Genomic DNA, 25,539 nt, shown 5'->3' with positions numbered 1-25,539 from the left:
ATGGGGCAGTACAAGTACCTGGACGAAGATCTACGAAGAAAAACGACGAAAGACGACGAGAGGCGAGCAAAACCGACGGGAGCCGAGCGGAGACGACGGAGAATCACGTGGACGCCGCGGGACCACAGATCTTACATCCGGACGCCGGGATCCGGTGAGTATGGTCCTCACACACCACACACACCTTCTCTGCACCTCTTGGCTAACTAGCTGAGGGGTGTAGAGAAAAGTAATAATATTTATTTTTACTTTGATCGCCGCTATTGGCCAGCCAATAGCGGCGATCTGGGGGGTGGCACCATGGCCCCCTCCAGTATACACAGTAATGGTGATTGGTGCTGTCTCGTACAGCACCAATCACCATTAAATTCTAGGGCCCCGGGTCACCGATGACCCGGGAACCGGAAAAATGCTGTAGTTGGCTGATTTGAATAAATCAGCCAATTACAGCGATCATCTGCACAGGGGGTGTAATCCACCCCCCGTGCTGACAAGCTATGATGGTCTGCTGTGTATTACAGCAGCCATCGTTACCGGATCGCCGTGTGTTTACACACAGCGATCCGGTAAACATTGGGCGTATGTGTACGCTGTTTGCGTTAAGTACCACGCTGCGGGGGCATACACATACGCCCGATGTCGTTAAGGGGTTAATTAAAAAAACATTGATTTGTTTTAATTATGTTATTGTACAACGATAATAGCTTTATAAGAACCATCTGCTTTATTAATTAAATATTTACTATTTAACGGAGCTGTATTAATGCATGGGTCGGGTGCAGTGCACCCGGTTCATGGAGTTTAAAGGGTTAAGTAGTGATGCATTAGCATCACTACTAACCCTCTGTGGCTGTACAGTAAAGAGGGGTGCATAGCGCACCCCTCCTTACAGTAGAGGAGCAGGGAATCCCTTAATTAAGTGGGGATTCCCTGCCCTACGGGGTTTCCCGCCGAGAAGCAGAAAGCGGTCTGCTTCTCAGGGGGAAATTTAAAATCCCCTGCATAGAAGTTACAGTCTGGCTCCCAGGGGCTTAAGTCCTTGGAAGCCAGACTCTAACTCCCATGCCTATGCTGGAAGTCCCCCAGCTTTCCCACTATCCTAACAGGATCCTGGGAGAGCTGGGTGACCTCCAGCATAGGCATGGGAGTTACAGTCTGGCTCCCAGGGACTTAACCCCCTGGGAACCAGACTGTTCTGGCACTGCACCTACACCAGCAAGGAAGGGGGTGAGGGGGGTGATGGCTGGGGCTTACCTGCTGCTTTGTCCATAGTTGGTAGCAGTCCCGATTATGTCCGGTAAGCCCTGCCCCCGTGACGATAAGCCCCGCCCCTGTATTGGCCGTGGCCGCGGGGGGCGGGGCTTATCAGGACATTCCGGGACTGCTACCAACTATGGACAAAGCAGCAGGTAAGCCCCAGCCATCACCCCCCTCACCCCCACCCCATGCAGATCGCACTGCATCTGCCCCAGGAAGGGAGGGGACACTTAACCCCCTTCATTACTTGTGCAGGTGCAGTGCCAGAACAGTCTGGTTACCAGGGGGTTAAGTCCCTGGGAGCCAGAATGTAACTCTCATGCCTATGCTGGAGGTCACCCAGCTCTCCCAGGATCCTGTTAGGATAGTGGGAAAGCTGGGTGACCTCCAGCATAGGCATGGGAGTTAGAGTCTGGCTCCCAAGGACTTAAGCCCCTGGGAGCCAGACTGTAACTTCTATGCAGGGGATTTTAAATTTCCGGCTGAGAAGCAGACCGCTTTCTGCTTCTCGGTGGGAAACCCCATAGGGCAGGGAATCCCCACTTAATTAAGGGATTCCCTGCTCCTGTACTGTAAGGAGGGGTGCGCTATGCACCCCTCCTTACTGTACAGCCACAGAGGGTTAGTAGTGATGCTACTGCATCACTACTTAACCCTTTAAACTCCATGGAGCGGGTGCACTGCACCCGACCCATGCATTAATACAGCTCCGTTAAACAGTAACTATTTAATTAATAAAGCAGATATTCTTTCTAATAAAGCTATTATCGTTGTACAATAACATAATTAAAACAAATCAATGCTTTTTCAATTAAATATACTGTAAATAAATTAACAAATATATATATATACACACACACACACTTTTTTATATATTTATTTTTTTATTAACAGTATATTTAATTGCAAAAGCATTGACTCCTTTTAATTATGCTATTGAACAACGAAAATGGTTTTTTTTAGAACGAAAATTTGTTTTATTAATTAAATATTAACCATTAGAGGGCTCAGCATTATTTTCGGGGATCACTATTCCCGGTAATGACGATTCCTGTAATGCTGTTTCCCTGCTTTCCCAGATGCATTCCAAAGGTCTTCGCATCACTTTTTTAAGACTTTATTTATTGTTATTTTAACCAGATTTGGCACGCACTTTCTCAAAGTTCGGTTCGGTGACGAACCGAACTTTTTGCAAAGTTCGTAACGAATCTGGTTCCTTACAGTTCGGTTCGCTCATCCTTAGTTAATTCTTGTGATTTTTATAAAATACAGAAAAATGTCAAGAAAACTTTAAGACATAAAAGAAGCATAGAACATAAAATACTTTGCCAAACTCCAAACATGGACTTTATAATAAAAATATATATATTTTAATTCTACTTAAAGGGAACCAATCATTATAAAATCACCTCTACAGATGTAAAACCTGTATGTCCTGAGCACTGTTTCCAAGGCTATAAATAATTGCTATGAGCGTTACTTATATGGGCTGAAAATGTACTTTGTAAATCCTACTTATGTAGGCATGTAGGCTTCCACCACTGCTAAGTGCTAACCAGTCACTGCTAGCGGGAAACCTCATTGACATACACGCCTCCTTGGGAGCATCAGCGCTCAGGAACGGCCCCTCTGTGACGTTGCAAGCTCTTATATGCCGATACTTGGCAGCGATGACTAGTTAGCGGCTAAGGACTGTCCACATGCCAACATAGGTAGGATTTAGGCTGGGTTCACACACAGTATATTTCAGGCAGTATTTGGTCCTCATGTCAGGTCCTCATGGCAACCAAAACCAGGAGTGGATTAAAAACACAGAAAGGCTCTGTTCACACAATGTTGAAATTGAGTGTATGGCCGTCATATAACGGTAAATAACTGCCATTATTTCAATACAACGGCCGTTGTTTTAAGATAACAGCAAATATTTGCCATTAAATGACGGCCATCCATTTAATTACAACATTATGTGAACAAAGCCTTTCTGTGCTTTCAATCCACTCCTGGTTTTGGTTGTTATGAGGACCTGACATGAGGACTAAACACTGCCTGAAATATACTGTGTGTGAACCCAGCCTTATCTTGGGGCCGGTTAGTAACATATTAATAGCTGCAGGGGTGATGTTATAATGATTTTTTCCCTTTAATTAAAAAAAAAAAAGTGATGTTCTTGTCCAGTAGACTACAAACTATTACAGCTTCGAAGCTACTGTAAAGCACATGGATTAAGTGACATCTGAAAGATAAGACCAATTAATAGTGTTATTATCACGGTGCTAACTGCCCATAAAAAGGTTTCAATTTAATAAAATTAAATAAAAATATAGAGAAGCATAAGTAAGGACCCAAATATCTATATGTGACACCAATCCACTGGATGAGAATAGAGATGAGCAAAACCGGTTTGGCCAGTATGGGATCCGGTTCGGATTTTTCCAAAAGTTCGAGTCCGGACGGATTCGGATTTTTGGAAGTCCGCTCTGAATTTTTTTTTTCTTGATTTCTAAAATGGCAGACGCTATTTTAGAAAACAGAAAGTGTTCTGGGTGGGAAAAGCGCTTTCCCATGATGCTCGGAACACATCCAATCAGTAGGGATGTTGCACTAGCCCACCCCCTGTGTGACGTCGGTTTTGCTTTAAGAGGAGCAGTCACATGACCGCATGACCTCATGCAGTGCACAGAGGTCGTCAGTGACAAAACACTGCTGCTGCTGCTGCTGCTGCTGCTGCACTGAGAAGATATTGTACAAAAGCAAAGACAAAAAGATTATTAGGAAAGTGGAGAGGAGAAACATATACAGATGTAGCCAGGGTTAACATGATCCCTGACGCAACAATTGTGTCAGGGAGCTGTGTTAAGTCAATTTAGAGTGTCGAGTTAAATGCGTAATTGTGATCAAGTTAACACAGGCTACATCTGTAGTGATTGAGAGAGAAAAATAGAGAGGGCGAAATATAGATAGGTAGCTACTGTAGATTAGGCATAGGAGAGCAAAGGGTGCACAGAACAAAAACATGCTCTACAGATATACAAGTACTATAGTTGGACCCTTGGAAAAGTGTATATGACATAGGTGTTTTCCTGAGGCACAAATATATACCTTGTGCATGTGTGTACCTCCTGGGGTGATAGGTGATGCACTGGTGCTGCTGTAATGGGGGGGGGGTGCTCTGAGAGTGGCATACCATGATGACAGACCACGCCATCACCCAGGCCCCTTATTATGACAACCATTGGTATATAAATCTAGTAATTGTCTACTACTGTGTGAAGCAGCAGAAACACTACATCTACACTATATCATCTAGAGCAGCCACTTATTCAGTAATATTACACTGATTCTAATATTATATAAAAAGGTTGAATGGAGTGATCTTCCATATAGAAAATATTGTTTATATACCTCTTATTTCTTTCAACAGAAAATATATTACATGCGATCAAGAAGGTTGAGAAGTCGGGTCCAGGTAAAAAGAACCGAAGAATACTTAATAACAGAATAAGTATTACAAAGGATTTACAACTAGATGCTCTATAACCTGAGTTGTAGAATGCACTTCTCCATCTGTACAGACAGCAAGGCCTAGTGGGAGATGACTGTAACATCTGTCATACCAACAGGAATGGATTGTAGTAATATTTATTCTATACAATGGTGCCGCTATATTTTACCTATAAGGGTATGTTCACAGTAATATAGGCGGAATTTTGCGGCGGAGCTCCCCACTGTGGAATGCCACCTGCCTCAGTGTCACACAGTGTCTCTATGGAAGGGCTCGCATGCCTACGCTTCCATTGCTTCCTACGCTTCCATTGATTGTTCAAAGGTCTACAGAGAAATTAGGGCTGTGCTTACACATGTCGGAGTGTCATTGCAGTACTGCAGTATTGGCAAAAAAACGATGCAGTAACACAAATAGATAATGCTAAAGAGCAGAGAGGATAAGAGCCGGCACTGCCAATCCCACCTGCCCAAAAAACAAGGCATAAACAGTATATCCCATGTAAGATAGTATCGGATAAAGTCCTTGCTGGAATCAACTTCAAAGATAAAAGATGCTTGATCATAATATGTGTGTGGAAAGGAAAAGAAAAGAAAAGAAAAGAAAAGAAAAGAAAATAATTTAAAAAGTCCTTTGCTTTATCCCAATATCAGCATTACAGGTTGAGAATACATTGTGCTGTGCGGGTGGGACCACAATGAAATGATAAAGTACTGCAAATAATTCAGTAACACAATAAAACTACAATGTGTGAACACAGCCTAGATGTTCTGCAAGAGCTTTGGGAGGGGAATAGGCAGGGTGGGGGGCTGTGATGGAACAGCCGAGGGAAAGCATTGCATTCTGGAACCTGTAGTACTGTGTACAACTGCTCAACCAGGAAATAAAGAAACACAAAACAGAACAAAACCCCCCAAAACAAATGGATTTTTGGTAGTTTCAAAACTGGGATAGATAGGTAAGTATTGTTATATGCTTCTGCAGAAGTTTCATTTTTTTTAACCTCTACCCGGAGTTCCCCTTTAAGATCCTGGGAATACAAAGGTTTTACCCTCTGTGATCTTTTGCCTGTCCCCTATCCTGAGGATAGAGGACAAGTTATTTTTAAGTTAGAAAACCCCTTTAATGATTGAAGATACAAATGTTACATACTATTATCTTATTAGATTCATTCTTTTAGTTGTAGATGGTGATGATGTAGAAGAACCTCAAGGAATCTTCAGCCAAATACTTAAGGCGAATAAAGGTAACAAAGAGATGAGTGAATTGATAAATCAGATTAGTTTTTTTGTTTTTGTTTTTTTTGTTTTTTTTTTTAATTGCTTGATTTACTTAAGATGAAGCAAGCACAGAAGCAAGGACTCCTGTCAAATACAGGTGTCCCTGCTTCTGTACATATTGAGAGACCAATGCTAATCCTTTAACACTAGTTTAAGCAAGCACCCAAATGCAATTGGAGAAGGGTGCCTGGTTAACCTATCACATTTTTTGTTATAATTTTTCTATATTTTGTCCCTTTGAAAGGGAAAGAACGCTGTATGTTTTTTTTTTTTTCTTTACCATAGTAACCAGTTACAGTTTAGGTTTCATTTTACCAGAACTTATTAGGATATAAAACACAAGCTGTGATTGGTTTCTGTGGGAAAATAACAGACAGTGTGAGTTTTGGGCAGCTTAATAATTCTGGGCCAAATGTAACAAATCTGAAAATCACATCGATAAGTTAAAGTGCAACTGTCATTTAATAGTATGGGTACAAACAATTCCCCTAAGTCAATCAGGGTACTGTGTCGGGTCTCCTTACATACTCGCAGCGGATGTCCATCTTGTTGCAAGGATGGCTTACCATACAAACTACAGGTCAGGGATCCGCAGCGGATTTCGCTGTGAAAAATTCGTTGCGGATCCGCCCTGTGTTTATACCCTACAAACCATTTGAAAAAAAAAAAAAACTCTGTAATAGGTTTTATTAGGCAAAAGAGTTTCCTTCTGTATTTAAAAAGCAGTTTTCCAGCCTCCCCTCCTCATTTCAGAAGAAGCAGGTTTTCTGTGTCCGTTATGGTCTATGGAGGGGGAAGGGGTTGAAGGGGGGTGAGTGAGCAGGGAGAAGAAGGAAACAGTTCATTTATAGGAGACAGCACAGCACAACATCCTGCAGTCTTACTTCACCAAGTTCCCAGACCAGCACTGAGCAGTCTGACCAGCAATTTTGCCCAGACAGTCTCCAAACTGCACTGGCTACTTGTCTGCTCTTCCTACTCACTCACTCCCCCTCTGTACCCCCCCCCCCCCCATAGGTTATAATAGACACAGCAAACCTATCTTCACTTTGCTCCTCTGTAATGTAAACAACTTAATCTGAAAACAGAGAACAGATGGGCTTTAAGGCTCAAACAGACTATATCTTTAATGGGTTAAAATGGTACGCACAGAATGCACAACAGTATCATGAAGCATGGTAGTTTTAAGCATTGGTTTGCCTTCAACCATTAATTTGCCTTTATGTCCATGAGACTGTAAAGTTGGCCATAAACCTTCAATAACCTTCAATAGACCTTCTGAACAATCTTTCAGCCATAAGTTACCTCTACCCCCCCCCCCCCCCCGGCGTCCCCAAACACGGAAACGTTTGGTATGGCCGAGCATCCCTGTGTTCTCTATGGGGAGGAGTAAGCTGCAGCCAGAGAGCTCTGTGGCTTATCTTTCCCTGAACAAAGAGGATCGGGAGGTGAATTTCCATTTCTCTTACCCTATTACGGACTGACATTATCTCTCAGGGTTCTTTTGGGAGAACCGCATACACCTTATATTGTTGGCCGAACCTGCCACAAGCTAAAATGGAAGCTGTATGGGACTCTAAGACTCAATCATGTAAATAACAGATCTAAATCACTATCCTCTTCCTTTAGACATCACTCTGGCCGTACGGGAAGGTGACATACTGATACCACCTGATCGCAGTGCTATAAAATGTACACAATGCTTGTGGCCTAAATCTGCCAGTGGGACAGTCAATGTGCCTTATGCTTTTGCTTTTAATTACAGTAAGTATATTCTGCTTTCTATACATAGTGTGGCCATGCTATCTCTTTAACAATGACTCTATCATATAATATTCTTTTATATTCCTCTACCCCCCCCCCCCCCCAGGTGATTCGCAGCAAAACTTGTTTAAGACTTCCATGGAGGAATATCAATCACTTACCTGTGTAAGGTTTGTGAATCGGACAACAGAGGACAACTTCCTCAACATTACGGCTGCACAGGGGTAAGTTTAACAATTCAGGCTCCTTTAAGATTGGTTCAAGGGAATGATGGTTGACCTCAGGGAGATCAACCAAAACACTGCAAAGACACCATCATATGTTTCACACAGTCAGTGAATCTAGGAACATTGCCTCCTGGCAAATTAAATATGCAAAAATACTAATTAGTGATTGTTTGTGGCCATAGACGGTCAAAGATCGAGTAATATAAAAGGACGCTAACCCTTGGCAGCTACCCTCTAATGATCGGCAGACATGTGCATGAATGTTCCTTAATATTCTGTATCTCTGTCCCCTCCATCATATAAAATGGGAATATCTGCATCTGTTAGGATGGGGGGAGGGTTACAAAATAATTACAGGCAGGGGGTGGGGGAATTTAAATAAGACAATATGTTTACGGTTCCCATTGCCTGCGCTGCGCTGCGCTGCATCACTGAGCTCCCGGACCCTGTTGGCTGTAATCTTCTCCTGGGTTTTGGGTATTTCACAACCTGGAATCGATCACACAGATGGGTGGGATTTAGCCCGCTCAGTCAATCAGTGACTGTAGCGGTGTCCCGCCCCATTTACTTACTGGCTGAGCAGGGCGTCTATAAGCTGGGTTGTGACGTAACAGGAGGGGAGCTTAGAAATCAGCTGGTGGGGTCCAGAAGTGGGACTCTTTCTGTGCACCAGGACAGGTTATTATAACTTGTTTTTAATTTCCACCCTCTGCCCATGATGATTTTTTTTGCCACCCCCCTCCGGACTTCTCCTTTAAAGATTTCATTTTAGTAATTACTCCAGCTGAATGAAATTCCAACTAGTGTGAATACACCCTTCATAGGACATTATAATAAAGTCTGTTTTCCTCTCTATTTAGGTGTGTATCATATTTGGGACGTATGGGTAAAGGTCAGCAGGTTGGGTTAAATCCAAATGGTTGTATTTATAGAGGAATTATACAACATGAGCTGAACCACGCCCTGGGTTTCTACCATGAACACATGAGAAGTGACCGGGATGATTATGTCACCATCATGTACCAGAATATCCCAGAAGGTAATGTCCTGATTGTTGAATACATACATAGTGTACCAATTGTTTCAAATGGGGATATATATATATATTAAACCCTCACAGTTTTAAGGGTACTCCGTCTCTTAATTGAGCCCTGAGAATCACCTTCATGGTGCTTAGCCATATGGCCACTCGCTCCATTGTGTGCAGTGGGGAGTTCTGATGCGGGTGTGCACGGATGCGAAAAGATCATCCGGCAGGTGCTGCAGTACCGGCCGAAATGATCTTTTCAGAGACCAGCCTTTCCGTGACCCAGCCGTGTCACGGAATGGCCGGTCTCTTACAGCATGTGAACATGGCCTTAATGTTATCAATATTAGCCTAATAAAATCATCTAATTTTTTAAGGTTACCGTGCAGATTTTAAAAAAGAGCAAACTAATAATCTTGGTCTGCAGTATGACTACGGATCAGTGATGCATTATGACAGGTAAGCTTTTTTTTTTTTTTTTTTTTTTTTAAGCAAGTAATAAAATTTGTTTACTAGAAAGATTAAAGCTAATATAAAAATCTCTTGTATCTGACAGGTATGCATTCACTAACACTTCAGGACAACCCACCATCGTGCCCAAACCTGACCCAAATGTCCCAATTGGACAAAGGGATGGACTAAGCCCTCTAGATATGGCTAAGATCAATCGTTTGTATCAATGCAGTAAGTTCCTGAAGGTTTTAACCCCTTAGTGACCAGCCTAATTTGACCCTTAGTGACCAAGTAATTTTCTTTTTGCTCACGTAGCTGGATTTCTGAGAGGAATAATTTTTTATTTTTTATTGGCCCCATTTTTTCATTCATGTATGTGTTTGATTAACTTTTATTATCCCCCCCTTTTTTTTTTGGGGGGGGGGGGCGATGTAAAATTTTTTATTAATATTATTTTTTTCATAATAAACCTACACTATTCAGTGTGCGGTATCAATAACATAATAAATCTATACTTCAATATTATCTATCTATAATAACATATAATTATATACTGGGTCACTACATTTACAGCGATACCAACTTTACATTTTTTTTTCTATTCTTTTTTTTTTAACTATTACAACTTTAAAAACTATTTTTTAAAGAAAAATGTATTAATTAATTTATATTCACACCCCGACCCTCCCCATCCATCCCCTCCATATCCTACTCCACCTAGATTACATTCACTAGAAAGAAGAAAAATGAACGAGACAAGAGGGGGAAAAAACAAGGAAAAAGGGTAACTAAACATACAAAGAAAGACAAAAAAACTAACAAAAACATATAGATATCTCTGTATATACAGAGATAAATAAATAAATAAATCATAAATCACTAATGAAAATCTACAATGGTTCCACTCGCACTACTTCCCCACTGGGGCAACCTGCTCCGGGACCCCCCCCCCCCTTAAAAAAAAAAGCTGTACCACCCAGCAATCAGAGATGCATACTGTATATCATGCAACTATCTGCCAGGTCCACATTGAGGATTCTATGCATGAATATAAATATATAGTCAACTGGTTCCATTGTGTAATGGTTAGCACTCTGGACTCTGAATATAAATATATAGTCATGTATACCCTTTATTCAATTTAATAAAAAAAACAATAAATAACTATGTAAAGTATTAAAAGAACAACAAAACAAACAAAAATAAAAAAAATAAAAATAAACCACAGACAATACAACAACAAAGAGAAAAAGAATGAAAGGAGAATAAAAAGAAAAAAGAAACGTTAACTTTAGTTTCGTCACATACATTTAACTATCCTATTCCACTTTTAGAATCCTACCCCCTCCATCCCAATTATTATTTCTCTCTTCCTAGCTTACTAGATATGCTTTTAATCGGGAGCTTGAGTTCTGGCCCCTCCTTCCTTAATACAATTTAAGCTTTTGAAACCTCTTTCCATCCCCCTTTAGAGAGATGAGAAAACAAAATAAAAAAAAACCTCCCACCTAGGTTTCTAATTACTTCCTAAAACCAGTGCAGATTTTTCCTTCAGATTCAGCTTATTAATCCAGGGGTCCCAAATCTTATGAAACACCCCTCTATTCTTTATCCTTTCAGGCCGGGTTCACACATTGTATGACACGGGACGGGTCACGGAATGGCTGTTGTCAGTGAAGATTATCCAGTACCGGCCGGATGATCTTAATTTGTGCTGAATTTGTACAAAACTTATGTTGTGTGAACATGGTCTCATACTGAAAACATTGTACATTAATTGACTAAAATCTTCCTCTAACGGCCCATTCTTCTCCTTCCATCTCCTAGCCAGCGATAGTCTGATGCCTACAAACAGCTTAGAGAGTAACTTCTTTTCCATATAGCCCCCTCCATTTTGTTGGGGTCTAACAACAGCCAACCTACATTGGATCATTTGCAGCATCTGGGCCCGAAACCACCTTACTTTACTAAAACGAACTTTCTTATTTTTCTGTTCACGGAGCTACAGTAGGTGTGGACTCATTTTTTGAGGGTAGATTAATAGTTTTCCATTGATGCCATTTTTTACTTGCATATGACTTTTTGATCTCTTTTATGTTTTTTTTTTCTAAAGAAGACTGTCAAAATAAATTACACAATATACTATATTTTTACAGTGTGCACCATGCTAGATAAATAATGGAATAACTGTACAGCTGGGGTCCTTACAGATATGTTGATACCAAACATGTATAGTTTTTTTGTTTATGTTTTATGTTACAATTCATTCTAGATAGGGAATAAAATGTCATGATATAATTAGGGGGAGCGGGGATGGTATTTGGGGGAGGAATACTGTACACTAATGTACAATAACCAGTGATCTGCTGATTACCATTACAATACACTGCACTACCACTGCTAGCGGTGGCTACTAGTGCAGTGTGATGTACATCTATACAGTGCTGCGTAGAGTCATGTCCATGGAGGGCCTGGGGGCCTTCAGAAGGCCCCTTGGACTGCCATGAAGACCAATCAGAAGCCAGACCTCGTCACTGGACTTACGATGAGTAAGTATAACCACATCACCCCACCAGAACCCTAGCATGACCTCCTGTCATACTGACAACTGATCTCCTACGATGCCCATGCACAAGCAAAACATTTACTTATTCCAATCCCACTGTAAAAAAGGCGTATGGATCGGAATAAGGCCCATTAGTTACCACCATAAAAAGGCGTATTGGCGGTTACTAAGGGATTAACAACCTACATCCAAGATCACGTCTACACAGTAGAATCATATCAGAAAATAATTTTCCACTTATAAAATTTGGTTATTGATTCAATTTATTTTGCCTTTTAGATGTCTGCTCAAATTTACTTAATGAAAGAAATGGAAATCTGACCTCAGCCAACTACCCATCAGCCTACCCACATAATGTCAGCTGTGTTTGGCTTATAAGAGTACCATCAGGACAGGTAAAGTGATGAAGAAGCCGAAGTATAAATGTAATGTCTTACAACAATATTGGGAAGCTCTGTATAGAATGCACAGAGGGCTGGAACTCATTCGGAGGACACATGGCTTCCATTTTTGGGATCGGTGGGTGCTTAATGTTTGGACTAGGGATGAGCGAACTTTCGTGAAGTTTGGATTCGTACGGACCGAACCTAAAAAGAACCTTGCTAATAGTGATGAGCGAATAGTGAGGTATTTGAATATTCAATATGCGTACGCACATCTCCTGATATTCAAATATTTGATCGAATATTTGATCCCATTAAAGTCTATGGGAAAAAGTATTCAAATATTGAAAAACATCTATTCGACCACTTGGAGGTCACCAAGTCCACAATGACACCTCAGGAAATGATGCCAACACCACTGGAATGCAACTGGGACAGCAGGGGAAGCATCTGATACCCCAAAATCGCCGGTAATAAAGTCACAAGTCGATGTTATACAGGTAAATTACCTGGTTATTAGAGATGAGTGAATAGTAAAATATTCGATTGGATTAGATTCACATAGCTCTCAATATTCGACTATTAGAACCACTATCGAATGCAATAATAGTCTATGGGAGAAAAATCCTTCGGACCTGGAAATCAATATTCGACGAATTGGAGGTTACCAAGTGCCCAATGAAGCCTGTGGAATGCATATGGGACAGGAGGGGAAGCATGTATGCATGCCTCTGAGGCTGCCTAATCGCACCATTATGCCAAATTCTGGGCAACAGCCTGGCAGTGATCACACAGTGAACCATTAAAACATAGGTAGCATATAAACCATTCCAAAATTGGTGACAGCAAGCAAGGTTACTGTGTGTTTCCATTCAGTGACAGCAAAAAAGGCTACGGGGTGTTTTCAATCAGTAACAGCAAACAAGGTCGCTGGGTGCTTCCACTCAGTGACAACAAACAAGGACACTGGGTGTTTCAATTAATTGACAGCAAACAAGGCTACTGGGTGTTTCTATTCATTGACAGCAAGTAAGGCTACTGGGTGTTTCCATTCATTGACAGCAAACAAGGCTACTGGGTGTTTCCATTCATTGACAGCAAACAAGGTTACTGGGTGTTTCCATTCAAATATGTAATAGCATAGTAGCAAATCTACACAGGGTAGTGCAAGCACTCTGCTGACCAAGTGCTTTGTGCTGCTGATACATGCTAGACTGCTCGATCTAAAAAGAAGAGTAGTACGTGTGTTCATCCAGTGCTACGTGCTGCTACGTCATACATAAACACACTGGGTGGTACAAGCAGGCTGCTGTGCTACTATAAGGCACTCTGTTTACATATTACAGCCGACCAGCTGTACCTATAAAATATTCATACACCCTTTCAGAACCAGGTAATTCACCTGTATAACATCAACTTTTGACTTCATTCCCGGCGATTTTGAGGTGTCAGATGCTTCCCTTGCTGTCCCAGTTGTATTTCAGTGGTGTTGGCATCATTTCCTGAGGTGTCATTGTGGACTTGGTGACCTCCAAGTGGTCGAATAGATGTTTTTCAATAAACGAATACTTGTTCCCATAGACTTTAATGGGATCAAATATTCGATCAAATATTCGAATATCAGGAGATATGCATACAAATATCGAATATTCCAGATTCGTTACGAAGTTACTCGGTGACAAAATTGAACTTTTTGCAAAGTTCGTAACAAATCTGTTTTGTTACGGTTCGGTTCGCTCATCCCTAGTTTGAACTCCCAATGATTCTTTAGGTTTAACTAAACTCTAACCTGCTGTGATTAAGCTCAGCACTTCCTTGTTTGGTGGAGGGGTCCGAGGAGGCTGGGGGGGGGTTAGGTTTGGTGATGGAAGGATGCGACAATGCTGAGCTGAATCAGCTCTACCTTTCTGGGTCTTCCACTGAGATCACAACTGCCTCCAGGGGCAATTCACAAGCCCTGGAGATGTCTGTGATTTGAAAGGAAGATTTAAGGCCCTATCACACGAAGCGTTTACCGCCGTATATGGTGACAGAAGACAACAATCAGCCGACATGAGCCCCCCCCCCCCCCCCGCAGCTCCCCCTCCCCACTTACCAGCTCACTGTCAGCTGCATGTAAGTGGCGGTAGCGAGTGGGGAACGAGGAGCAAGGGAGCACTTACCTGACAGGCTGATGCTCGTTTTCTCCCGGAGATGGCTCCCTGTAATAGAGTTTATAGAAGCTGTAAGAAGTATTCACCAGCTCCCAAGGTCCTGACCACTGAGAATGTCAGTAGCTCGCCCACCACTCACAGAGCAGAGAGCGGAGGCCAGTAACTCAGGCAATGAGCTGTAAACTTTAAAGGGGTTATCCAGCGCTACAAAAACATGGCCACTTTCCCCCTACTGTTGTCTCCAGATTGGGTGGGGTTTTAAAACTCGGTTCCATTTAAGTAAATGGCGCTTAATTGCAAACCACACCTGAACTGGAGACAACAGTAGGGGGAAAAGTGGCCATGTTTTTGTAGCACTGGATAACCCCTTTAAGGTAAGAGGATAGGGCCAAAATGAAAAGGTAAGAGGATAGGGCCAACAAGTAAACAATTTACATTATCTGACAACTAATAAAAATATATTAACCCTTTACTATTATTCACATATATCGAAGGTTACTACATTTCAACATTAACCATCACAATAATATAATATGACATTTTATATTGCTGTTTTATAATGCTGATATTTCTTTGATAGGTTGCATTGAACTTTGTTGACTTTGATGTCCAGTCATCTCCTGATTGTAAATCAGATTATATTAGGATTTATGATGGTCCCACTAAGGATTATCCTCTGATATCGGACAGAACCTGTGGGACTGGGTTGATTCCTCCCATTATTGCATCTACTAACCAGCTACTGGTTGAGTTTTCCAGTGATCGCAGTATTGCTGGGAAGGGCTTCAAAGCTTTATACAGCACAGGTACAGTATTACATTCTAGCTCTGGTAGTATATATTAGTATATTTTTGTTTCTTTTTAGAAACAAAGAGGTTCCCAAGATAATATAGTGATGATCTATCTTTATTGCCATGATATATGGGGTGATAATCATACCCAGATAGTTGTCTGCTCGGACATCAAAATAATGATTGATTTATTTTTGGACATCTGTTGCAAATAATGGGCGTTATTTTTTAGTTTTTCACACACCGTTTTTCTTTATTCACCATCCTTTCACCATCTCTATTATTAAATTCAATAGACTTGTCAATTAACCTCTTCATATCAGCCATATGGCTATATACGTTCCTGCTGCACATACCCCGTTATATAAACGCTCCTGACTTTGAATGGGTTTTAATGTGTGCAGGGCCGTTTCAATGCGATCAGCCCTGCACACATTACTGTCCCCAGACTCGGGCATAATGACAGGCAGCTTCGGTTACACAGCTGCCTCTCATTAACCCCCTTAAACACAGTGATGCACAGCAATCGTGGCGTTTAAGGTAGCCAGTGACAGGACAAGGACCGCTTTTTCTTTTTAAAATAACGTCCTGTATTATTGACTTGTGATTAAAGTATTAAATAACAGACATTGTTTATGTGGCCGTCAAAATAATACAGACAAGGACAGAAAGGAGCGCTGCACCTCACACTTATGACTGACACTAATGCCTCTCGGCTACATTTAGAAACCAACGCCAGGATGTTGGTATATAATTTCATCAAACCATATTGCCCCATGTACCACGTGCAGGTCCCCTGGTTCACATGAGTCCCTACGCTAACTCACCACTGTGTCAGTCAGTGACCGCTAACCCAGCAAAGCGAGCACAGAGAAGGGAGGCCATAGAACGGCCCTGAAACCCCAATGTCACAGGACCAATCCCCAAGGGCCCCCCATAACCTAGAAGGCACTGCCGGTGGAGAAAGCTGCCACCAAGCGAACACAAGTGTGAACATGATCGTAAAGCTCACCATAACTCCTGCAGGTAGAATGGGAAAGATAGGAGGTACTAGTCATGTGTGCACAGATGCCTCCTGCTGATTGCGGTCACGTGGGTCTAAATAATGTTTATGTCAATTATTCGCGGTCGTTATTTTGCAAACTATAGTACAGACATTATTTTTACTTGAACCCCTTTTTTTCACCGTCTTTACTACTGGTGCCATCTTTTTGTGCAGGCCATAGTGCTATTTTTGAGCAGTTTACGCCAGCTCCACAATTTTTTTTTTGTAATTTTTCGCTCGGAGGGGGCACATTAAGAGCCTGGTTTACATTAGCTCCTTTTTTAGCCAGATTTATCATCTGTGAATTTTTTAATTTTGCGTAAAATATAGAATCATGCAATACTCACTCAAAACCTTGGAATAGTTTCTTAGCCGCTTTTTAGCTAAAAGAAGGTAAAAAAAATGTGCAATATTTATAACGGCCCATGCTCCTAATGATAATTAGGACCAGAGATCTTTGCACAGCAAATGAAGAGAACGCTAGTGGAAGAGTTATTGTGCAAATGATAAATAGGCCACATGGTGTCTACAACCTTTCTGCACCTTCTCCCTCTGTTGAATATTACTGGAAAGCCTCCACTGGGTTCAGCATGCTATTGCTCTGATTCACAGCTCCAGATCATCTGGTTTTCTTTGTACTGCCCTATAGTTGCAAGAAAAACATTTGAGCTATAAATGGATAAGAAGAATAAAATACTTTTAAGTTTTCGGCTATCTTTATACACAGTAATATAAAAGCAAAATATGACAATAAAATAGATATAACATAGAAAGAAAGAAGATAATTCATTACTTAAAAATTACAATTTCATGGATCCAAACAAGCATGGCTTTACTATGGGCAGATTATTTCATTCTAAACTCATTGATTTCTTTAACTATGTCACAAAATTGCTGGATGAAGGTGGTGTCCTGGATGTTAGGTATCTGGACTTCAGCAAAGCCTTTGATACTGTTCATCAGAAAGAGCTGATAGGAAAAATTTACTTCATCCCTGGATAGTTTAGTGGATTTTTATTATTATTATTATTATTATTATTATTATTTATTTATAAAGCGCCCTTAGTTCCAGAGCGCTATACAATAGATAGGCAACAGGCAGGAACAATACAAGATCAGAAAACATTACATGAAGGCAAAAGACAGACTGGTACATGGGGGAAGAGGACCCTGCCCACGAGGGCTCACAATCTATGGGGTATAGGGAGAGAAACAGGAGGTAAAGTGCAGCCATTCAAGTATGATGCAGAGTTATTGTAGGTTGTAGCCTTGTTTGAAGAGATGTGTTTTCAGGTTACTTTTGAAGGACTTGATGGTGGATGAGAGACGGATGTGTCGGGGTAGCGAGTTCCAGAGTATGGGGGAGGCTCGGGCAAAGTCTTGGAGGCGGTTGTGCGAGGTACGAACAAGGGGGGAGCGGAGATGGAGGTCACTGGAGGATCGAATGTTGCGTGAGGGAGGATAGCGGGATATCAGGTCAGAGATGTAAGGAGGGGACAGGTTGTGGATTGCCTTGTATGTCATGGTCAACAATTTAAAGTCAATACGTTGGGCAATGGGGAGCCAGTGGAGGGATTGGCAGAGGGGAGAGGCTGAGGCAAAGCGAGGGGAAAGGTGGATTAGTCGGGCAGCAAAGTTAAGGATAGACTGGAGGGGATCAAGGGAGTTAGCTGGAAGGCCAGAGAGGAGGATGTTACAGTAGTCCAAGCGGGAGATAATGAGAGCATGGACCAGCAGTTTGGTGGATTCAGGGGTGAGGAAAGAGCGGATTCTGGAAATGTTTTTGAGGTGAAGGCGGCAGGAGGTGGTCAGGGCCTGAATATGTCGTTTAAAGGACAGGGCAGAGTCAAAGGTGACGCCAAGGCAGCGGACTTGGGGGACAGGGGACAGAGTACAGCCATTGATAGTGATTGACAGATTAGAAGGCGGGGTGGAGCGAGATGGGGGAAAGATGATAAGTTCTGTTTTGTCCATGTTGAGTTTTAGAAAGCGGGAGGAGAAGAAGGAGGATATGGCCGATAGACACTCTGGAATCCTGGATAGCAAAGAGGTGACATCCGGACCAGAGAGGTAGATCTGAGTGTCATCGGCATAAAGATGGTACCTGAAGCCATGGGATTCTATGATATGTCCCAGGCCAGAGGTGTAGATGGAGAAGAGAAGAGGCCCGAGTACAGAGCCTTGGGGAACACCAACAGTAAGGGGACAAGGAGAGGAGGTGGTGTTGGAGTGGGAGACACTAAAAGTGCGGTTGGAGAGGTAAGAGGAGATCCAGGAGAGAGCTAGGCTAGTGACACCAAGGGATGAGAGGATTTGTAAGAGGAGAAAATGGTCAACTGTGTCGAAGGCAGAAGATAGGTCAAGGAGAAGGAGCACAGAGTAGTGGCGCGAGGTTTTGGCAGTCAGCAGGTCATTAGCCACTTTGGTGAGGGCAGTTTCTGTGGAGTGGTGGGAGCAGAAACCGGATTGCAGGGAGTCAAAAAACGAGTTGGATGAAAAATGTGAGGAAAGTTCATGGTAGACATGTTGTTCCAGGAGTTTTGAGGCAAAGGGGAGAAGCGAGATGGGGCGGTAGCTGGATAAGGAGGTAGGGTCAAGGGATGGCTTTTTGAGGATGGGTGTGATGGTTGCATGTTGATATGGAGATGGGAAGATGCCAGAAGTTAGTGATAGATTGAAGAGATGGGTAAGTGCTGGGACAAGTGCTGAGGAGAGGTTGGGGATAAGGTGGGATGGAATAGGGTCAAGTGCGCAGGTGGTGAGGTGCGATGTGGAGAGTAGTTTGGAGAGATGTTCTTCTGTGATGGTGGAGAGGTGAGTTAGTGGGGACGGGCAGTAGACAGGCATTAGGGGGGGCTGAGGGGACTGTGAGTTGAAGCTTCCTCTGATGTGATTTTCTGCTTGAAGAATGTGGCGAAGTCCTCAGCAGAGATGAGAGATGTGGGGGGTGGCAGTGGGGGGCGGAGAAGAGAGTTGAAGGTGTTAAACAGTTGCCTAGGGTTATGAGATAAGGAAGATATGAGGGAAGAAAAGTAGTCCTGTTTAGCAGAGGTGAGGGCAGATTTGAACTCAAGGAGTGCTCTCCTGTATGTTTGGAAGTGTTCCTCAGAGTCAGTCTTCTTCCAGCGCCGTTCAGCAGCTCTGGACACTCGCCTTAGTTGTTTGGTTAGGTCGGTGTGCCAGGGCTGTCTGTTCGTGCTTCGTGTTTTCTTTTTCGTGAGAGGGGCAACAGAGTCGAGGGCTGAGGTTATTGTGGAATTGTAGAAGGTTGCGGCTGTGTCAGTGTCGTTCAGAGAGTGTATGGTGGAGAGAGGCAGAAGGGAGTCAGAGAGTGTTTGAGTGTTGAGGTTTCTGAGGTTCCTGCGAGGGTGGGCAAGTTTCTGGACTGGGGGGGCAGATGAAGAGAGGAGAAACGAGAAAGTTAGGAGGTTGTGGTCAGAGATGTGGAGGGATGTGCTGGTGAGATCAAATATGGGGCAGAGGCGGGAGAAGATGAGGTCCAGTGTGTGGCCCTTTTTGTGAGTTGCCATGGAGGACCACTGTGTAAGGCCAAAGGAGGAGGCTAGTGATAGGAGTTTAGAGGCGGGTGATTTGGTTGTGTCGATGGGGATGTTGAAGTCGCCCATGATGATGGTGGGAATATCTGTTGAAAGGAAATGCAACATCCAAGTGTTGAACTGGTCAAGGAAGGTGGTTGCGGAGCCTGGTGGTCGGTAGATGACGGCTACTTGGAGGTTAGAGGGGGAATAGATACGGATAGAGTGTACTTCAAAGGAGGTGAGGGTGAGAGCAGGGAGAGGAGGGCTTGGCGTAAAGGAGCAGTTGTCCATTAGCAGCAGGCCAACCCCGCCGCCCGGCTTATTGCCAGGGCGAGGGGTGTGAGTAAACTGGAGCCCACCGTAGGAAAGTGCAGCAGGGGAAGCAGTGTCAGTAGGGGACAGCCATGTTTCAGTTATGCCTAGGAAGAAGAAGTTGTGGTAAAGAAAGAGATCGTGTATGAATGTAGGTTTATTGCAGACAGAGCGTGCGTTCCAGAGAGCAGCAGAGAAAGGGACAGGGGAAGGGGGGTCAGGACGGATGCGTATGGTGTTAGAGGGGCGCCGCCGTAATCTAGAAGAATGTGGACGAAAGGAGGGCAGTGGAGTATATGAGTTCAGGTGGGGAGGGCCAGGGTTTGGTGAAATGTCTCCAGCAGTGAGAAGTAGCAGAGACAGAGACAGTAGGTGTGAGTAGGTAAGAGGGTGCGGGCATTGAGAGCATTTGTAGTTAAAGGTTTTAGTGTATGGAAAGAGGATAAAAGGAGGGGTGAGATCAGCGGGTAAAAGAGCTGGAGAAATAAAGAGATTGTTACTTGGTGTGGGGAGTGGAGGGTTAACACAGAGTTTGAGGATAACGGAAGCAAAGGTGAAAGCCAAAATAAACATTGTGAGCAAAGAGAGGGAGAGGAGATGAGAATATGGCGGAGTGTTACCTTTGGTTTAATTCTGGTTTCAATTCTGGTATTAATTCATTTTTCACACTTAAAATGGCTCACTTAGATGGACTCACATATGACCCACAGGCCAGAATATATAGGGATTTAGCAATCACTAGTACCAGGTGTGATACATGGGGTGGGTGGGGACTGGAGTTGAGTGAAGACAGGGGAAACAGATAAACAAGGCTAATGAAAACAAACTATTACAGCTCAGTGCTTAGGAGGTGCAATAAATGCCAATACAGATGGGATGAAAGACAGACATACCAAAATTAAACACAAGTATTCAGGGAACAATGAATGAGATGCTGAGGGCAGTAGTGGGGGTCCAGTGATGGAGAGGCACACATACCAAAATTAAACACAAGTATTCAGGGAACAATGAATGAGATGCTGAGGGCAGTAGTGGGGGTCCAGTGATGGAGAGGCACACATACCAAAATTAAACACAAGTATTCAGGGATTTGGATTTGTGGTTGGCTGAAGGATAGATGTTGTTAATGGTGTATATTCCCAGCAGAGACTGGTTACAAGTGATGTACCACAAGGGTCTGTTCTGGGTCCTATTCTTTTTAATATGTTTGTAAGTGACATAGGAGAAGGTTTGGTAGGTAAGGTTAGTGACATAGTAGAAGGATTGGTAGGTAAGGATAGTGACATAGGAGGAGGGTTGGTAGGTAAGCATAGTGACATAGGAGAAGGTTTGGTAGGTAAGGATAGTGACATAGAAGAAGGTTTAGTAGGTAAGGATAGTGACATTTAGGAGAAGGTTTGGTAGGTAAGGATAGTGACATAGGAGAAGGTTTGGTAGGTAAGGATAGTGACATAGTAGAAGGATTGGTAGATAAGGATATTGACATAGGAGAAGGGTTGGTAGGTAAGGATAGTGACATAGTAGAATGGTTGGTAGGTAAGGATAGTGACATAGGAGAAGGCTTGGTAGGTAAGTATAGTGACATAGTAAAAGGATTGGTAGGTAAGGATAGTGACATAGGAGAAGGTTTGGTAGGTAAGGATAGTGACATAGTAGAAGGATTGGTAGGTAAGGATATTGACATAGGAGGAGGGTTGGTAGGTAAGCATAGTGACATAGGAGAAGGTTTGGTAGGTAAGGATAGTGACATAGGAGAAGGCTTGGTAGGTAAGTATAGTGACATAGTAGAAGGATTGGTAGGTAAGGATAGTGACATAGGAGAAGGTTTGGTAGGTAAGGTTAGTGACATAGGGGAAGGTTTGGTAGGTAAGGTTATTGACATATGGGAAGGTTTGGTAGGTAAGTATAGTGACATAGGGGAAGGTTTGGTAGGTAAGATTAGTGACATAGAAGAAGGTTTGGTAGAAAAGGTTTGTCTGTTTGCTGATGACACAAAAGTGTGCAATAGGGTTGATATTCCAGGAGGTGTCAGTAATATGGGAAATGATTTAGCTTTACTACTGTACATAAGTTGTCCAAACAATGGAAACTGACGATAATCTACTATGCTTCTATTTCAAATCTAAAATTGTGCTACATTAAAATCTATGAAAAAGCAGACATCTACATCTGTGCACACACTGTAAAATATATATTAGACATTTCCATAGACTTTAATGTAGTGTTTAATGTAGTGTTTTACTGTTGCATTTTATTTTTATTTTACTGTGTGTTAACGTAGTCTTAAATGAGCAAAATAGGTTTTTATGCTTCGTATTATTTTCTTTTAGGGCAGCTTCACACGTACCGGATTCGCAGCGGATTCCACACTGCGAGTTTGCAGCAAAATCCGCTGCGAATCCATGTAGTGTGAAGGTCTATGGGGTTACATATCCGCAGAATTTTCATTCCATTGCAGATATGTAAACAAGGATCCGCAAACTCCCAGCGTGAAATCCGCTGCGCACCCAGTACGTGTAAAGCTACCCTTAAACAGTGTTTTTTTTTTTTTCTTTATAACATAATTTTTACCCCACAGTATGTGGAGGAGCATACTATAAACCCAATGGAACAGTGACTTCCCCTGGTTATCCCAATAATTATGCCCCAAATTTGAAGTGTGACTACACAATCACCGTTCCTGTTGGATACAGGGTAAGTAAAGTAAACTCAAGTATTTCCGTTTTCAACTTTAGTTTATATCCAAGATTATAGCCTAGGAATATATACCCTTTAGCATTGCCATTTAGATCTACAGTATCTATCTAATAACATATTGGGGGATGGGGGATAAGTTTTCCTCGTACAGTTTATACCATGAATATTGGGAAACACCTGATTGTCCATGGAGAGAAAGTCTTGAAGATGGCAATGTGAGGTATGGATTATGAAGGTGGGTAGTCTTGGATAATTTACAAAGCAAAGAGTGTGGGTAGGATGGCAGACAGACATGAGGTAGGCGATGTAGGGTGGTAGAGATCTGGGGACAGCTTTGGTATAGACACAACACTGACTGCTACTTTTAAGATAGACTGGGGAAGAAGTGAAAAGTGAAATATCAGCAGGTTAGATTAATCGAACCGGCTGATGGCGCAGAATTGTTCACGGGTGCTGAGGATGAAGGTATGTCTCTTACCATAATCCTCTGCGCCATTACCGCACAGTTGCAATGTAATCTTGTGTACGGTCTGTGGGCTGTTTGGAGCACAGCCCCGCCCTCAGAACGCTGATCCACCCTCAGCTGGCCCACCCCTTCTATTGATTATAATCTGATAATTATCAGTGGGACGGGCCAGCCAGGGGCAGGGCAGTTCTTTCTTCTGAAAGGCCTTACCTGACACAGGATTACATTAAAGCGACTCTGTACCCACAATCTGACCCCCTGAAACCACTTGTTTCTTTGGATAGCTGCTTTTAATCCAAGATCTGTCCTGGGGTCCGTTCGGCAGGGGATGCAGTTATTCTCCTAAAAACAACTTTTAATCCTACAGCGCTGTGTCTAACGGCCAGGGCTTACATTTGTATATACATTAGGCTGGCACCACCTCTCCGTCCTTCCTCCCCGCCCTCCTCATCCTTAGGAATGATCCAGGAACATTTACTGCTGTTTGAGCTTTGCACAGGTGTCTTAACGATCCAGCCCATGTTCATTATGCACACAGGTGGGGAATAGGAAGCAATCTGCCTGGAGCATTCCTAATGATGAGGAGGGTGGGGAGGAGGGATAGAGAGGTTGTGCCTGCCTAATGCATATACAAATGTAAGCCCCGGCCGTTAGACACAGCACTGTAGGATTAAAAGTAAATGTTTAGCACAATAACTGCATCACCTGCCGAACAGACCCCAGGACAGATCTTGGATTAAAAGCAGTTATCTGAAGGTACAAGCGGTTTGGGGGGTCAGATTGTGGGTACAGAGTCGCTTTAAAACTGAACAGGATCCATGTGGAGGATGAAGATAATTCTCAGCACCCGTGGATAATAGGGAGCTATAATTAGGTTGGATTCGTCTAAATTGCTGATAGTTCCCCTTTAAGTGAAGGGAAAACAAATGAGTTACATTAAAGTGACTGTACCACTAGGCCCAGGCAGAAGCACTGGAGGCGGGCTGACCCACCCTTAGTGGGAAGAAACCCCAGCCCCTCCATGACGTGACTCCATTAGAATCAATGGAACCCAATCATAGAGGGGCTAGGGTTTCCTCCCACTAAGGGTGGGTCGGCCAGCCCCCAGGGCTTCAGCCTGGGCCTAGTGGTACAGTTACTTTAATCGAGATGAGATTGAATCATAGGACAAATCAGAATTTTTGCTCTTTCACGGTAATAAAAAGGGAAGATTCTGAAGAAGTTTTTAATGTAAGTGGCATGTATTACAAATGAAAAAGACATTTTTTTGCTGAAACGTTGCATGTGTTATGTGGATGTAAATTAACTTCTATATGGCTGAAATGGCTGAATACCACATATGCTTCTAATTGTTACAGATTGTCCTGACCATTCCTGATTTTCATACGGAGTATGGCCTTTTCTGCATGTATGACTATTTAGAAATGGAGAGTGGAACTACCAAGTACCGCACACTGTGTGGAGATGAAAATGTTATTGTTATAAAATCTACAACCAACATCCTGAAGCTGCACTTTGTTAGTGATGGCTCTATTCAGAAGAAAGGGTTCATGGCATCATATATAATGGGTGAGTAATACAACCCCATCGATACATGGTCTTTACATATGTGGCACACTATACATACAGGTGGACTGTTTCAATGCATGGAAGAAGTTTTTAATAAGTGTACCATCATGTTAAGAGTTTGATATGGTAACATCCAAACACTATTGAGTTAAATCCCATTTTATCTATTAAGAGAAACAGATCACTGGTCTTGGAGAAACCAGCCAAAGATCACGCTGTCGGCTGCTGGATAAAGCACTCAATGCAGTGCAATCCTAGGTGCATTGCTCCCTGGGAAACAAGATTACGCGGAAAAAAAAAGAAAGAGAGCCCGTGGAGCCTCATTTAGGATTCTCGAAACACAGGACTAGCCAGATATCCCTACAGGAAAGACCCAGCCAAGATAGAATAATACGTCATATCTGGGTTGGCTGGGTCTTTCCCGAAGGGATATCTGGCTAGTCCTGTGTTTCGAGAATCCTAAATGAGGCTCCACGGGCTCGCTCTTTTTTTGCATATTCATTTTATC

General features: G+C 42.7%; 1 protein-coding gene across 1 annotated transcript; it reads left to right on the top strand.

The window, feature by feature from the left end:
- On the top strand, positions 1-25,289 carry LOC138770458 (embryonic protein UVS.2-like). Its single transcript, XM_069949560.1, has 12 exons — positions 1-154; positions 5,940-6,005; positions 7,669-7,803; positions 7,910-8,027; positions 8,891-9,069; positions 9,435-9,516; positions 9,614-9,741; positions 12,356-12,471; positions 15,193-15,418; positions 22,878-22,993; positions 24,821-25,031; positions 25,204-25,289. Exons 1-12 carry the CDS (start codon positions 1-3, stop codon positions 25,287-25,289), a joined length of 1,617 nt encoding a protein of 538 aa, XP_069805661.1.
- The last annotated feature ends 250 nt before the right edge of the window (positions 25,290-25,539 follow it).

This window comes from Dendropsophus ebraccatus, chromosome 13, assembly GCF_027789765.1.
Source record: "Dendropsophus ebraccatus isolate aDenEbr1 chromosome 13, aDenEbr1.pat, whole genome shotgun sequence".
Classification (NCBI taxonomy): Eukaryota; Metazoa; Chordata; class Amphibia; order Anura; family Hylidae; genus Dendropsophus; species Dendropsophus ebraccatus.
This window is presented reverse-complemented; position numbering and strand designations above follow the sequence as displayed.